Consider the following 16,603-nt stretch of genomic DNA (forward strand, 5'->3'; position numbering starts at 1 on the left):
CAAGCCGTGCAGCCGCGTGGTTGTGGAGATACAAGGAGTCTAGTACCCCAAACGCGACGCGTCCGAACTTTCAGAAGCAAACGCACAGACCAAGCCAAGAAACAACAACAACAAGACAACAGAGAGGCTAAAATGGCCCCAGATAGCGACACTATCGTAGTCCAGCTACCAGAAGACCTCCGGACCTCAAGCACACTGGACGACGAAATGGAGACCGACGAAAGGCACCAAGACAACCCAACAACACCCATCGAGCAGACCACCCAAGAAACACCAAGGTTAATTATTCAGCCACCACTAAATAAAAGACCAGCGGCATTCTCCCCAGAGATAACTACAAGAGAGAGAAACCCATTCCAGAACAGCCAAGAAAAGAAACCAAGAGCAAAGGACTCAACCCAAGCAATCTTCTGGGCAAGGGACCTAATTCTACAAGCATCTACTATGGCCGAATCCCATCTATCCCAAAACAAACTACTACAACTACTGGACGTCTTTAGAGACTTTACGGAACTAGGCAGGGTTACGCAGCAAATGACTGAGAAGTTTACAGCACAGCTTGCACAGTCCGCAACAATCAATTAAGTGGGTCCTAGAAGGTTCAGATTGGATTGATTGATTACCGCTTTAAGCCTAGTAGTTACCTATAGGAGTTTAAGCCCTACCTAGATAGGTAAGTGGGTCTAGGAGAGTGACCGGATTGAATTGATTGTTGCGGAGTCTAACAGCTTGCGTACCAGACTGCAACGCTTACAAGCGCCTCCCAACAAGCTACAAAGACACTAAAGAAAGCTGTTAATGCCGCAACTGGACCACAAAACCCAAACAACCAAGAAAAACCAAACAACCAGAACACCCAGAACATCCAAAACACCCAAAACACCCAAAACACCCAACAAAACAAGACATCATACGCTAGCGTAGCCGCCCAGAACAACGGAAACACATGGACTACAGTGTCTACAAAAAAGAAGACAAACAAAAAGCCAGCAAGCTACTACCAAGCAGTCCTTACGCTTACCCAGCCTACGTCTCACACACCACTCCAGATTAGAGACCTAATCAACGAAGAGTTCACAAAGGGCGGCATCAAAGACCCAGTAGTGAAGGAAGTAACAACAAGTAGAAAGAACAATATTATTCTAACAACCACTCCAACCTACTCAGGAGAATACCTAGTCCAACACAAGCATATATGGCATCAAAAGTTTGAGCTAAAGAATGTACAACTACTAGAATCATGGACGAAAGTAGTAGTACATAATGTGCCAACAGAATGGGAGGGAGCAGAGACACTAGAGATACTCCACACAGAAATCCCAGCATACAACAACGGACTACAAATTACTGGCAACCCATACTGGATATCAAGAGAATGGCAAAACAAGAAGAACAGCTCTATTGTAATAGCATTCAAAACAGCCGAAGACGCAGCCAGACTTGGTGGTAGAATTACAATCCTTGGACAAACTCTCTTCACCGAAAAGTTTAAGCCTATAGCAGCATCTACCCAATGCCTAAACTGCCAACAATTTGGCCACCCAGCCACTAGATGCCGAAACCAACCAGCATGCAATTTGTGCGGAGAAGAACATGCAACTACAACACACAAATGCTCAGTGTGTAACACAAAAGGAAAACCCTGCAACCATACACTCCCCCACTGTAGTAACTGCAAAGAGCCCCACTTTGCAAACAGCAAAGAGTGCGAACTCTACCAAGCAGTAACAAAGAGCATCCCCGCAGGATTTTAATGTTGAACAACATTAGGATCCTCCAAGTCAATCTCAACAAGAGCATTACAGCGACTGAGTCTACACTGCAACTTGCAGTTGAACTTAAAGCTGATATAATTGCAATTCAAGAGCCATGGCTAACTACCAACGACAACTACGCAACAGCAAGATCCATAAATCACACTGCGTTTATCCAGATCTTACCAGTAACAAACCTACCCGTCCGCCCTAGGGTTCTATTTTATATATCTAGAACACTAGAAGCAGAGACATTCACCCAAAACGACTTCAAAATAGACCCAGACGCAATGGCTATTACAATAAAAGGTTCTAATTTCCAATTTAACCTATTTAACGTATACAACCAAACAAACGCCGAAGGGGAAAAAACACTGCCCAGAGCTATACTTAACACTAAGCTTCCGCCAAGTTCTATTTTAGTACTAGATAGCAACGAGCACCATCCATTGTGGGACCCGCTATGCCCAACGACGAGCCAAGGAGCACAGCCATTTATTGACTGGATTGAAGAACAAGATCTAGAGCTCCTAAACACACCAGGAGTAGGCACATTCTTCAGACCACACCTATCTAGAGAAACAGTCCTAGACCTCTCACTTGTCACTCCAGACTTGGCTAGCAAAGCTACGGACTGGCAGACTATACCTGAAACTGGATCAGATCACTACGGCCTCCTATTCTCCATCCAAACAAACGCAGACCTTGTAGAAAACCCGACAAACCAACCCAGATTTAATACTGCAAAGGCTAACTGGGACACCTTCAACAAAGAACTAGAAACGGCAATCCAAAACAGTCAAACCTTGCAAGATATGGACCAGATCAGTGATCCAAGAAAGGCAGACTTAATGGACCTCCTCCTCGGCAACAATACAGAGCTAGAGCAACAGCTAGAAGAGATTGGTAAAGCAATAACTCAAGCAATCCAAACTGCAGCAAACAAAGCTATCCCTATCACTAGACTTGGTCCAAAACCAAAAGCTTGGTGGAACAAAGAGCTGACAAAGCTACGACAAGACACTTCCCACTATAGAAGGATTTTTAAAGAAAAGCTCGAAACTACTGCGATACACGACGCCTACCTAGAGAAAAGAGACTTCCTACGTGCACGAAACACCTACAACAAGGCAATCAAAGACGCTAAAAGGAAACACTGGAATGAATTCCTAGAGAAGGAAGACCCGCAGTCAATCTACAAAGCCGTGGCATATACAAAGGATAACAAAGTCGAAAGAATTCCACCTATACAAGGAGAAACATCATTCGACAAGAAATGCCAAGCGTTCCGCAACACGCTATTCCCACCACCGCCCATAACCGAAGCGCCCACATTCACCAACTACCAGGAAAAGAGATGGGATTGGCCAGCACTATCCACGACTGAACTAGAACGAGCATGCTCAAGTCAAGTCAAAAGTAGCACCCCAGGACCAGATGCAATAACACAAGACATAATCACAGCCGCGTACAAAGCTCAACCGCAAACAATGTTTAGAGCTTTCTCACTCCTATTCAACTATGGATACCACCCAAAATGCTGGAAACAAGCTACAGGAGCTGTTCTTAAAAAGGCATCAAAACCAGACTATTCAATCCCAAAAGCCTACAGAGTTATCACTCTATTAAGCTGTTTAGGAAAGATTAACGAGAGGATCACCGCAAGTAGGCTGAGCAATCTAGCAGAAATCACAGAGCTACTACACCCAACCCAAATTGGGGTAGACTCAAGAAATCTGCAATAGATGCAGCTATGCTACTCATCGACCAAATTCAGCACCAGAAACAGAAAGGCCAAATAACATCAACTATCTTCCTAGACGTAAAGGGAGCATTTGACCACGTCTCACACAATCAATTCCTGCGAACGCTTAAGAAGCTAGGCCTTCCAATTAGTCTTATCGCTTGGACAAAATCCTTCTTCTCAAACAGATCGCTAAGACTCTCCTTCGACAATAAGACACAAGAATTCTCCGAGATAATAGCTGGGATACCTCAAGGCAGCCCAGTGTCTCCAATCTTCTTTCTTATCTACACCAGAGACCTCTTCCCAGGACTACAAAGCTTCAACCTATCCTATATTGACGACCTATCTCTATCGACATCCTCAACATCGCTAAAGAAAAATGTCAAAATACTAGAACAGCAAGTCCGCCTACTATCTCACCGAGGGAAAAACTTAGCGATTATGTTCGATATAGCTAAGACAGAGCTCATCCACTTTACCGCCAAGAAAGAGAGAAAAGAGAGAAGCCTACAGCTTCCAGACAACACCATTGTAGAACCGAAAGACACAATCAAATGGCTAGGTATCCACATAGACAATAGACTGTCCTTCAAGGAACATATTGCTACACGCGTAAGCCAAGCAAGGAAAGCATTCTATAGACTAGGGAGACTAGCCAACATCGAAAGAGGACTCTCCCCAAAAGCAGTACGACAACTATACCTAGCATGCGTCACAAGCGTTGCAGACTACGGATCACAAATATACTGGAAGAACCAAAGCTACGCCACTAGCCTCCTACAATCACTGCACAACCTGGCGTGTAGAAAGATAATTGGAGTGTTTAGAACGTCACCATCCCTACCAACAAGCATTGAATCCGGACTTACGTCACCTGCAATTAGACTCAACACCAACAACCGAAAGTATGCGTCTAGAGCACACCAGCTATCCAGCAACCACCCAATCCAGAAAGCAATTACAAGGATCACAAATACAGACAAAGCTAGCTACAAAAAGCCAAACCAGCATAGACAACTATACACTATTGTTAAGTCAATCCCAGAGAGAGACAACAATAGCGTAGAAAAGATAATCCCATATAGGTTCAGACCATGGGAAAGTCTTAACTACAAGGTTACTGTATCAAAAAAGAGCAAAGAGGAAGAGGCAATTGCACACACGGATTATATCCTATCAAGGAGCGGAGATAACTTCACCGCAATCTACTCAGATGCCTCACAACACGACAAGGGAATAGGGATCGGCGTAGGTGTAGTAGCGTACAGCTCCACCCACGAAGAAACCTTTTCTCAAAAGACAAACATTGGATGCTCCCAACTAGTCTACAACGGTGAACTAGAGGGGATAGCACAGGCATTTGAACACGCGGCTACAGTGGCACAAGAAGGCCAAGAGATCTACGTATACGCAGACAACCAAGCAGCAATCCATAGGCTTAACAACCTATCGGACAACCCGGGACAACAGTGGCTACTAAGATGCATCAGAGCTGCAAAGAGAATAACGACAAAGAAAGCATCGATCCACCTGCAGTGGGCCCCAGGACATAACGACGTCAAGGGCAACGAAAAAGCCGACACGCTAGCAAAGGAAGCAGCTAAAGAGAGACCAACAACATCGACCACAGCGAGCCTAGCCTACTTAGGCACAGAAATCAACAAAATACAAAAAACAGAACAACTGATGGAGTACAAGAGGTATACCGACAGGCCCACCAAAAACCAGACTCCGCAACAATCAATCGGATCGGCATGATTGATTCCTATCTAGGTTAAAGGCTGCCTAATGAAGTAATTCTTTAACCTATATAGGAATCAATCATGTCAATCGATTGATTGTTGCGGAGTCTGCCAAAAACAGAAGCTCCTACTCAAGGATCTTCAAGCTCAACACACATACAACAATCAAAGTCCCGAAGAGAACACCAAGAGAAATCTCGAGCGCGTTCTACTCACTCAAGCTAGGACATGGATACTTCAACTCCTACCTTAAGAGATTCAACAAGAGAGACTGCAATCTATGTATATGCTACAAACCACAAACACCACAGCATCTACTTCTAGATTGCAAACAGTACAAAACACATCGAAATACACTCAAAGAAGCAATACCACACAGACCCATCACCCTCCCACTCCTCCTCCAAACAAAGACAGGCATCAAAGCTACTCTAGCCTTTATTGCAAGTACTAGGATTGGCACGAGAAAATGGCACCTTGGGCAAACCACCGAACAGACAGACACTGTATAAAACTACAAAAACAATATTTCCTTATCTAAAAGAGCCCGCTGCTACATCTCTTTCTATTCACCACACTGCTCTTTAGCACCCGCGCCAATGGAAGACTAGCTCTGAAATTGGAGTACGCAAAACACCACCCAAATTGTACAAGACCCATAGAAACTCCACAACGACCATTATACATAGAACGGCTTAGCCAAAGTCCTACATAGTCACCGACTGATACAGGACTCTAATGGAAATATAATAATAATAATAATAGAGGAAAACTAAACCATTAACCCGCTCTAAGCACGAAACAAAATCAACGAGGCATTCCAAAAAGCTGGCATTGCAGGACCTATTATCCAACTAGCAGCTCTTAGTAAGAGAAACAACCTTATACTTACTACTACAAGCGGATACTCTAGAGAATTCCTTCTCCAGCAATCCAACATCTAGATAGACATCTTTAACATCAAACACGCTTAACCACTAGAATCTTGGACAAAAGTCATAGTCCACAACGTCCCTACAACTACGCTGGCAAATGGGTTGGGTATACCCAGTCTTGGGTTGGGGTTGGGTTGGGGTCGCACAGACCATGGGTTAGGGTTGGGTTGGGGTCGCACAGACCATGGGTTAGGGCTGGGCTGGGGTCGCACAGACCAAGTGGTAGGGTTGGGCTTGGGTTGGGTTGGGTTGGGTTGGGGTTGGGTTATATTTTTTGGGTACTTTAACGGAACAACACTTAATTAAGATAATGTGTACACGTTGATGATATATTAGATACATAAAACGAGATATATTAACACAGCTAATTATCACGGTAGCGCTGAGGACGCTGGCGCTTTCGAGGTGGCAATTGACGCTCCTCCTGGACCTCTTCCTCCGACTCTTCTTCTGTAGTCTGGTTCTCCTCATCTATATCGAAGGTATGCTCTAACGAGGCTGGAAGCTCAAAAAGATCATTAACCTCGTCAATTGGCTCTCCATCCTCCCCTAATTGAGCAACTAGGTAGTCTAGACCCTGTTCTTCCTCTTGAGATATTGTATCCTTAAGAACCATTATCTGCTGTATTGTCCGGGCAGATAGTCGGTGCCTCCGACTACCAATAACATCCTTAGCAACATTGAAAACTCTTTCAACCCCAACCTGAGCAATTGGTATTGCTAGTATATCCTTCGCCACTTGGGATAGTCTATTAGCAGATGTCTATGATAAACAGCTGTGATAACTTACCAGACTTTTTCTGGGTAAACCGCTTCTCTGAAAGTATATCCCACTCTTTCTCTAGCAGCTTAGCCTGTCTAGCACTATTTGCTAATTTATACTTAGGCTGTTGCAAAAGCGATTTCTTCAGTTGGTACTTCGCGGAGCGGTCGGCTGTTCTAACGCTTTCAAGTACCTTCTCCTCTTTATCGAAAAGAGCTTTGCGTTCACGTTGAGCAATAGCACGGGCGCTACCACTCAGAGAGCCAGTATAGGGGACGCTCAAATTGATAGGTCGGCCTTTTCGTGAACCCCCACTACCTCTTTGATCTAAGATACCGTCAATCTCGTCAGCTTCACACGCAAATCCCTGCTTATATTAGCATAAGCTGTGATAAATGGCTGTGATTATTACATCGGTAAGCTGCTCCCACTCATCTTGTTCGAACCCAGGCGGAGGTTCAAGTTTGATGGCTGGAACTAGGCCTTCAGGTACGTCGCCGACTTGCTCTTTCGCGACAGGCATGGCGGGGACTGTGATAATGCGCTGTTGTAAATGGGGTGTTTTCAATGTAGTAAAGAGAGTTATTAGGTGTTGGGAGTTACTGGGCGTCAGGGGCTGGAGAAATGGGTAGACAGCATTATGCTCACCTAGAAATGGTCCGTGCGCTGCTGCCTGCGCTAGCGCGAAAACGCGGAAATTACCCAAAATGATCAACACATCGATGATTCCTTCATTTTTGGGCTGTACGCATGCGCGAGCTCGGCGTTTATCACAGCAGTTTAACACGTTTGTATGATATGCTCGCTACTGATTTTGCAACAGAAATGGTTGTATGCGATCGTGAAACAGCAAATTACGTCATGCAGTCCGTGCGCTGCTGCCTTTACTAGTGCGGAAATCGGGAAATTGCCGTCGCCCAAACTTTCCAGCTACCTAACTCTTTCAGCCTACTACTTTCTTAATTGTCGACCACATTTATCACAGTAATTAATCACATACGTCGCCTACGTTCATCATCTACTCTACTACGCAATGGCAAGGACAAAACCACGGCCTAAGGTCACCGGTAAAGCCGGCCGGGGTGGTCCTGATGGCAAGACAGTTACTGGCGGCAAGCCGGCTCAGAAGGCCCTTGCTAGTAAGGCTAGACGTCAAGTAGCAGGAAAGTCTACGCGAAAGGCACCTGTAGCTGTTAAGAAGAAGCGCAAGTTTAAGGCAGGCAGTAGGTTATCACAGTCGTTTATCACAGCTATTTTCTAATTTAGCTTAGCTGTCGCATTACGGGAAATCAAGAGATACCAGAGAGGTTTTGAACTACTCTTGCGAAAACTCCCCTTTTCCCGCGTAGTGCGCGAATTTGCACAGGTGCACAAGGCCGATATCCGCTTTCAACGATCTGCAATCGAAGCTCTTCAGGAAGCTACAGAAGCTTTCTTAGTTGGTTATTTTGAGGGTATAGTCTATCTACCCTATACTATTTTTCATTTAATAACTTTTATAGACTGCAACATCAATGCTATTCACGCAAAGAGGGTTACTATTCAAGAGAAGGATTCTCAATTGGCTAGGCGCTACTTTGCGCGCGAGTTACTAGCTTTTCTCTAGATTATAAGATATATCTAGATACACGTGCTTAAATGCTAGCTGGCGAAGCCTCTGTATATTATAAATGAAACTAGTTAATGCTACACTGTGTTAATCTACTGTGATACTATATAAACTTTTCTTTTATTGAAATCTATATTATACATCTTGCAATTTTTTTACTATAACCCAACCCTAACCCATGGTCCGTGCGACCCCAACCCAACCCCAACCCAACCCCAACCCAACCCTAAGCTTGGCGCTGACAAATGGGTTGGGGTTGGGTTGGGGTCGCAAAATTTCTAACCCAACCCCAACCACACCCCGACCCATTTGCCAGCGTACCTACAACCTTTGAAGGAGCAGACACGCTAGAAATCCTTCAAACTGAAATCCCTATATACAACAAAGGACTACAAATAGTTAGTAACTCCTACTAGCTTACAAAAGACTAGAAGAACAAGCAAAACAGCTCTATTGTTATTGCTTTTAAAACAAAAGCTGAAGCAAAGAAACTAGGATCGAGGATTATCATCCTTGGAGAGAGCCTCCGTACTAAAAAGTATAGAAGTATTCCAGCTACTACCTAATGCGACAACTGCCAAGGCTTTGGCTATACAAAGCTTAAATGCCGGAACTAAACAGCATGCTAGCTATGTGCGGGGACCCACCCTACATCGCAGCATAAATGCTCCACCTGCACGACAAGTGGGAAGCCTTGTATCCATACACTTCCAAAATGCTCAAACTGCAAAGAACCTCACTTTGCTAATAGCAGAGACTGTGAAGTCCTCGCAGCTATAATAAACAAGGAGAACCAATATACAACAGAATGTTAGACAGCATTAAGATTCTCTAAGCGAATCTGAATAAGAGTATCTAGGCTACAGAGTCTACTCTTTAACTAGCTGTCGAACTAAGGGTTGATATAATTGCAGTCCAAGAGCCTTAGCTCACACTAACAAGAAACAACGACTACGCTGATACTAGGTCCACTAGCCACGCAGCATACCTCCAAATTCTCCCACAATCCGAACCAAAACTCCGCCCTAGAGTGCTATTCTATATCTCTAGAACGCTATTAGCAGAAACCTACCTACTACAAGGTTTCACGTCAGATCTAGACGCTATAGCACTAGTAGTACAGAAAGGAAACTATAAGTTTAATATCTTTAACCTATACAACGAGAGAGGTATAGGAGATATAAAGACTATCCTAAGAGTTCTTCTAAACACAAACACAAGACTACTAGAGTTATCTATTCTACTCCTAGACGCAAATGAGCACCACCCGTAGTGGGACCCACTATGCACATCGACGAGCCCAGGAGCACCCCGATTTGTAGAATGGATAGAAAGCCAAAACCTTAGCCTTCTAAACACACCAGGAACGGGCACTTTCTTTAGGCCGCACCTATCAAGAGAATCAGTTTTAGACCTATCCCTAGTTACCCCAGACCTAGCTGACAAAGCTATTGACTGGCAAGTCACTACAGAGACTGGATCTAACCACTACGGCCTACTCTTCTCAATTCGATCAGACACCGACTAAGTAGACAATCTAATAAACCAACGCAAGTTTAACACAAAAAAGGCGGATTAGCCACTATTTCAAAAAACCCTAAACGAGGCTATTCAAAACAACATCACGCTACAGCACATAAGCGAGATAAACGACCCTAGAAAACAAGATTGCAAGAATCTAATTCTAGAAGAGGACCAGGAGCTTCAAAGCATACTAGAGGAGATAGGGGAAGCAATTACGTAAGTTATCTAACTAGCAGCTGACAAAGCAATCCTAAAAGTCAAACTAGGTCCTAAACTAAAACCCTGGTGGAACTAGGAGCTTACTAAGCTAAGAAGAGAGCTTACTTACTGCTAAAGAGTCTACACACAACAATTGCAACAGTTGTCCATCCAAGAGGCATATCTATTCAAGAAAGACTTCTTAATAGCGCGGAACACCTACGCAAGAGCAATCAAGGATGCCAAGAAGAGACATTGGAATAGCTTTCTAGAACAAGAAACCCCACAGTCTATCTACAAAGCTATGGCATACACAAAGGATCAAAAGGTCGAAAAGATCCCACCTATCCATGGAGAGATACTAGAGAAAACATTCAAAGGAAAGTGCAAGGCCTTTAGAAAAGCACTTTTCCCTCCTCCTCCAACAGCAGAACTACCAAGCTTTCTAAACTATCAAGAGAGCATTTGGGACTGGCCGCAACTATCAATTTCTGAACTAGAACAAGCCTGTTCTAGTAAAGTTAAAAGTAGTACACCAGGGCCTAACGCCATTACTCAAGATATTATAACTGCTACGTTTAAGTTCAACCCAGAGATCCTCTTCATCGCCTACTCAATCTTGTTCAATTACGGATACCACCCTCGGTGCTGGAAAGCAGCTACAGGAGCAATTCTCAAAAAACCATCCAAACTAGACTACTCTCTCCCGAAAGCTTATAGAGTAATTACTCTCTTAAACAGCCTAGGGAAGGTACTAGAGAGAATTATCGCCAAAAGACTAGCTAGTCTAGCAGAAACCACAAACCTCCTACACTCCTCACAAATTGGAGGTAGAAACAAGAAATCTGCAATAGACGCCGCTCTCCTCCTAGTAGACCAGATTCAACACAAAAAACAGCAAGGCCAAATTACTTCCACAGTGTTTGTGGACGTCAAAGGAGCTTTTAACCACGTCATACACAACCAATTTCTAGACCAACTTAAGAAACTTGGACTCCCAATTAGCTTAATTTGCTAGGCGAAATCCTTTCTCTCTAACAGGACCCTAAGACTAGCATTCGATAATAAGATTGAAGAATTTAGCAAGATTAGAGCAGGCATCCCACAAGGCAGCCCAGTATCACTAATCTTCTTCCTTATCTATATCCGAGACCTATTCCTAGCCTTACAAAGCTTTCAACTATCGTATATCAACGACCTATCTCTTACTACCTCATCAACCTCTCTAAAGAAAAACATAAGAGCACTGCAAAAAGAGATAGCTACACTCTTTGCCAAGGGAGAGCAGCTAGACATTATCTTCGACACATCTAAAACAGAGCTAATCCACTTCACCGCTAAGAAGGAGAGGATAGAAAGAGCCCTCATACTCCCAAACAACGACCGGATAGAACACAAAGACACTGTCAAGTGGCTAGGTATCTATCTAGACAACCGACTATTATTCAAATCACATGTGTCTATACGTGTAAGCCAAGCTAGACAAGCTTTCTACAGACTAGGAAGACTAGCAAACATTAAACTCGGCCTATCAACACACGCTATCCAGCAACTATATCTAGCATGTGTAACTAGCTGTGAAGGTCGTCCGAAGATGATCTTGGGTTGGTTCTCGGGGATGGAGTGATGCGATGGACACGAGGATGTATAGCACGATTGGTAGATCGATGTAATATACGGGGAGTTGAGAATCAAGTACTAATCCTTAGATTTCGAAGTTGAACACAATGAACCGTAAGGGCTCATTGCCTACTGTTATATAATAAGCGTGCCCTCCATTGTGGCCTTTCCCTCCATGGAGGTCGCACCCTCCGTGGAGGTCGTGCCCTCCATGGCGGTCATGCCAAGGTTGGAGGGCAGGTCACGTGACTGCGCGGCACAAGCTTACCCGCTGTGCCCCGCCTTCAACGTTGTCCTGCCGTTGTTGCTTGTCCTCCTCCTTGCAATCGTAACACTAGCATGTCAGACTACGGAGCGCAAATCTACTAGTAAAACTAACTATACGCTACATTAATACTACAATCACTACACAACCTAGTATACCGAAAGATTCTAGGAGTGTTTAGAACTGCACCAGCCGTTCCAACAAGCATAGAAGCTAGCCTACCACCACTAGCAATTAGACTCAACACAACTATCTAGAACTACGCAAGAAGAGCAAACCTGCTCGCTAGTACCCACCCAATTGCTAATGCAATAACCTAGATACAATTAACAAACCCCTAACAAACAAAAAAGCTAGACCAACACCAACAGCTATAAGCTATTATCGAATTAATTCCTAAAAATAACAAAAGAGATACAGAACAGAATATCCTATACTAGTTTAGACCATAGGATACGCCTAACTACAAAATAACAATCTCACAAAAACGCAAGGAAGAGGAAGCAATTAAGCATAAGGCCTACATTAAAACTAGGCTAGATAACTGCACTACAATCTACTCAGACGCCTCACAAATAAAAGATAGAAATAGTATAGGTATTAGCATCGTAGCCTACATACGCTGGTAAATGGGTCGGGGTTGGGTTGGGGTTGGGTTACCTTAATAGGTAATGACTAGTTCCAAGTTAGCCTAGTCATTACCTATTAAGGTAACCCAACCCCAACCCAACCCCGACCCATTTACCAGCGTAAGCCTACAACTCAACCCAGCAAGAGATCTACTCAGAAAAGACTAATATAGGGGAATACTAACTAGTTTACAACGGTGAACTAGAAGGCATTACTCTAGCTTTTAAATACGCAGCAAAGACAGCTACAAGAGACCAAGAATTCGAGATCTACGCAGACAATTAGGCAGCAATCTATAGGCTTAAAAACCTATTAGATAACCCAGGGCAACAATAGCAACTACGATGCCTAAAAGCAGCAAAAATAATCCGACAAAAACAGGCTACTATCCACTTACTGTGGGCACCCGGACACACAGACATAGTAGGGAATGAAAGAGCAGACTATCTTGCAAAAGAAGCTGCTAAAGAAGTCCCACAATCATCAACAAAAAGCATTGCCTACCTAGGCACTGTTATTAAAAAGATCGAATAAACTAAACAACGCCAAGAGTACCAAAAATACAAAACAAGAGCAACCACTCTAAACAAAAAGACCTACTCAGCAAAATTCCCACTCAAAATCCAAAAAATAATCCAAATACCACGCAGCACTAATCGAGAAATCTCTAGCGCCTTCTATGCTCTTAAAATAAGACACGGATACTTTAGGTCCTATTTAAAGAGATTCAAGAAAATAGAATCTGATCTCCGCAGCTGCTCGCACACCTAAACACTAGAGCACCTACTTTTACAATGCTCTCTATACAAAACAGAAAGAAAAACTCTCATACAAGCAATCAATCACCAACTAGCTACTCTACTACTACTTCTCTATACTAGCGCTGGTATAGAAGCCACTTTAGCTTTTATTACTAGCACTAGAATAGGAACAAGAAAATGGTACTAAGGACAGCTGCTAGACGACACACAGAGAGACACTGTATAAAACTAAAAACACTGCCTTCTCCTTTGCCATAAGAGCCCGCTGATACATCTCTTTCTATTCACCAAACTGCTCTTTAGCACCAGGCACCAGCTAGACACCGAGTCTAGCTAGAAGCAAGCCTAAACTGCCATAGCCAAACAAACACCCAAAATGTACGATAAACAAAACCAGATAGAACGGCCTCCGGCCCAGTCCTACATAGTCTCTGACTGAAAAAGGTCTTAAATGGAATAATTGTCGGATCGTGAGTATCGGTAGAGACGTCGGCTGCTGGACACTTCGGCCCGACTTCGGCCCACCTTGCGCAGAGCTTAGGTATACCTTCGTAGCAGCTGTGTTCGTAATAAATCAATCACCATCACCGAACAGAATGCATTCCTAGTTATCGTTATTTCCTTTCAGCACTAGTGCTATAGACCTTCCAACACTGATCAGTGATTGCTTAAGGCGATCACAGACAGCAAGGTAGAAGAGACAGACCGCATCTTCGACGAACTCCCTGACGCACGACGTTATACTCCCGGGAGAAGATTCTGTGCTAAGAACAGAGCGAGGCAGAGATAACACAAAGCACTCTTAACCTCCCTCTACAGCTGCTGGTTTAGCTTAATCCGCGAACACAGAGCGCGTCAGCAACGCAATACAACTCAACCGTACGAGCGTCTCCGGACGATCCGATCACGTACAACAACAAGCGCTGGCACGACCAACCAGCGAGACAACAACACCGACAACGCGTCAACACCCGCTAGCAAGATGGCGGATAACCAAAGCGAAATAAGCTCTGCAGACTCTGCTGAAGCTCAGAATCAACTACAGAATGAGCAATCAGAACACCTCTTAGACTCACCATGGGCCAAATTTACCGCGGAACAACTTATGGAAAACTGTCCATACACAGTTGCACTCAAGGTCATCAATACAGCTCTCTGGGGTGTACCCGCACCGGCGGACGCAAATGAGACACACGCAACAACGTGGGTCGCTAAAGCTATCCACGACTACAATGTGTCAATGGCCTGGGACGATGACCTCTTCATTGACTACAAATGGGACTTTGAAGGATGGACGAAGGAGCTATTTAGCAAGGTTGAGCGTGGTACACTAAGGTCTCTTAAGAGTGTGCTACGACACCGGGGAGTATACACTGGCAACAATCACGCCAGGGTGGCGGACTCTCTCTACAACATTCTAGGTATAGAGAATACTCTTGAATGGGAACCAGCAGAGTTTCGAGCCATGAAATTCGACCAACAGTCCGAAGCGTACCAGCGCCAGCAGAGCAATAAACGCCAACAGGACACTCAGCACACAGTCTATCCAGCTGTACAACAACCACCGCAAGTACAACAACCGCCGCAATTACAACAACCGCCGCAATTACAACAGCCACCGCAAGTACCACAGCCGTCGCAATTACAACGACCGTCGCAGGGCGAGCAACAAGAGCAGTATAGAGTGAGACAAGGCGTCCAGAGCCGTTCCCAAACAATAGAGCCACAACAGCCGCTACACATGAGCGGTACGCTGGAAGGGCCTCAGCATCGACAACTGTGGGAGCAGGCCGCGCAGCCGCAACAAGGGCGTGCGCAACTACAGACACGGCCGCCAGCGACTGCATATCGCGAAGTCACGCCATTTCCGCAACAGCCAACGAACCGCGTCCCTAACAGACCACCCGAACTACCATACGACCCGTACAAGACGCTACCGCCGCGATGGTCCCGCAACGATCGACTCGACGCTAATACGATCACGCAGTTCTCTAAGCTATGGGACAATAGCAACAAGTATACAGGGAATGCGTACGATCTCCTAGACGATAAGATCAAGATCTTCTTCAGCATCTGCTGGCAGGTAGATATCCAAGAAGAGCAGTTTCACGCAGTGTTTCCCCGTATCCTTACCGGACGTGCAGAGACATTCTACATACAGGTTGTAGAGAGAGATGACAGCTTTGCTGATGCGTACATGGCAATCAAAAACCACTTCGACCATGACGTCCATCACCAGCACTACTACACAGACTGGACGACTACAACCTTCGCTCGCACCCGCACAGAGAACCCCGACAAGGGACTACACGAGGTTCTGCAGATCCTGCTTGACAAGCTGCAGCTATGCCAGCGTGCCCTTGGCAAGAACTTTGAGGGCGAGGATGCCCTACGTACCACTGTCATCAATGCCTGCCGAGGAGTACCAGAGCTTGAGATGGCACTGTTCAAACCAGCCACAATCTGTGAAGGACTCTTCTCAGACCTACGTTCTGCAGTTGAGACACACCTTGCACGGCAACACACTACCCAGATGGTCACAGAGGACCAATACTACTTAGATCGCCGATACAACGGCAATGGAAGAATCCGAGGTAGATCTCGAGGTGGAGGAGGATTCAGAGGCGGATCTAGAGGAGCATATCGAGGAGGCGAGCAGCGCGACGACAACGGACGAGGATTTAAGCCTCGCTGGAGGAAGAAATGCTTTGTTTGCCAGAAGGAAGGATGCTGGTCTACCAACCACACAGACGAAGAGCGCAAGGCTGCCCGTACACAGTTCTTCTCTACGCTATACTTTACAGGTACACAGCCCCCCAAGGACTTCTCCGTACATCTTGCAGAATACGAAGGGATCGAGCACACTAGCCAGTACAATCAGAGAGGATGGAGAGAGGAGGAAGACTGCGAGGATGACGACGATGACGACGTCGCGGAAGCATACCTTGAACAGCAGTTTTTCACGGAGCAATGCCTTGCAGATCAGGCGTTCTTGCACCACATCTCTGGCGACGACGTATACCGCCAAGACGCGCCATCAGCGCCAGCGTCACAG

The 16,603-nt window shown here is 45.0% G+C and overlaps 4 protein-coding genes across 4 annotated transcripts; 3 read left to right on the forward strand and 1 right to left on the reverse strand.

The window, feature by feature from the left end:
- Nucleotides 1-132: 132 nt before the first annotated feature.
- Nucleotides 133-5,259, forward strand: PtrM4_100590 (uncharacterized protein; the record flags this gene model as incomplete). The annotated part of the gene is made up of 4 exons (XM_066107404.1): nucleotides 133-566; nucleotides 920-1,579; nucleotides 1,771-3,475; nucleotides 3,532-5,259. The coding sequence occupies 4 exons, from the start codon at nucleotides 133-135 to the stop codon at nucleotides 5,257-5,259; spliced, it is 4,527 nt and encodes a 1,508-aa protein (XP_065961853.1).
- A 1,283-nt stretch (nucleotides 5,260-6,542) lies between these two features.
- PtrM4_100600 (Dimer-Tnp-hAT domain containing protein) lies at nucleotides 6,543-7,464 on the reverse strand (the record flags this gene model as incomplete). The annotated part of the gene is made up of 3 exons (XM_001932040.2): nucleotides 6,543-6,916; nucleotides 6,969-7,308; nucleotides 7,354-7,464. 3 exons carry the CDS (start codon nucleotides 7,462-7,464, stop codon nucleotides 6,543-6,545), a joined length of 825 nt encoding a protein of 274 aa, XP_001932075.1.
- Nucleotides 7,465-7,974: 510 nt separating this feature from the next.
- Nucleotides 7,975-8,547, forward strand: PtrM4_100610 (HHT1, Histones H3 and H4; the record flags this gene model as incomplete). The annotated part of the gene is made up of 3 exons (XM_001938868.2): nucleotides 7,975-8,164; nucleotides 8,213-8,395; nucleotides 8,444-8,547. The coding sequence occupies 3 exons, from the start codon at nucleotides 7,975-7,977 to the stop codon at nucleotides 8,545-8,547; spliced, it is 477 nt and encodes a 158-aa protein (XP_001938903.1).
- Nucleotides 8,548-14,530: 5,983 nt separating this feature from the next.
- Nucleotides 14,531-16,416, forward strand: PtrM4_100620 (Med15 multi-domain protein; the record flags this gene model as incomplete). The annotated part of the gene is made up of 2 exons (XM_066107405.1): nucleotides 14,531-16,319; nucleotides 16,361-16,416. 2 exons carry the CDS (start codon nucleotides 14,531-14,533, stop codon nucleotides 16,414-16,416), a joined length of 1,845 nt encoding a protein of 614 aa, XP_065961854.1.
- Nucleotides 16,417-16,603: the final 187 nt, after the last annotated feature.

Source organism: Pyrenophora tritici-repentis, chromosome 5, assembly GCF_003171515.1.
Source record: "Pyrenophora tritici-repentis strain M4 chromosome 5, whole genome shotgun sequence".
NCBI classification, from domain to species: domain Eukaryota; kingdom Fungi; phylum Ascomycota; class Dothideomycetes; order Pleosporales; family Pleosporaceae; genus Pyrenophora; species Pyrenophora tritici-repentis.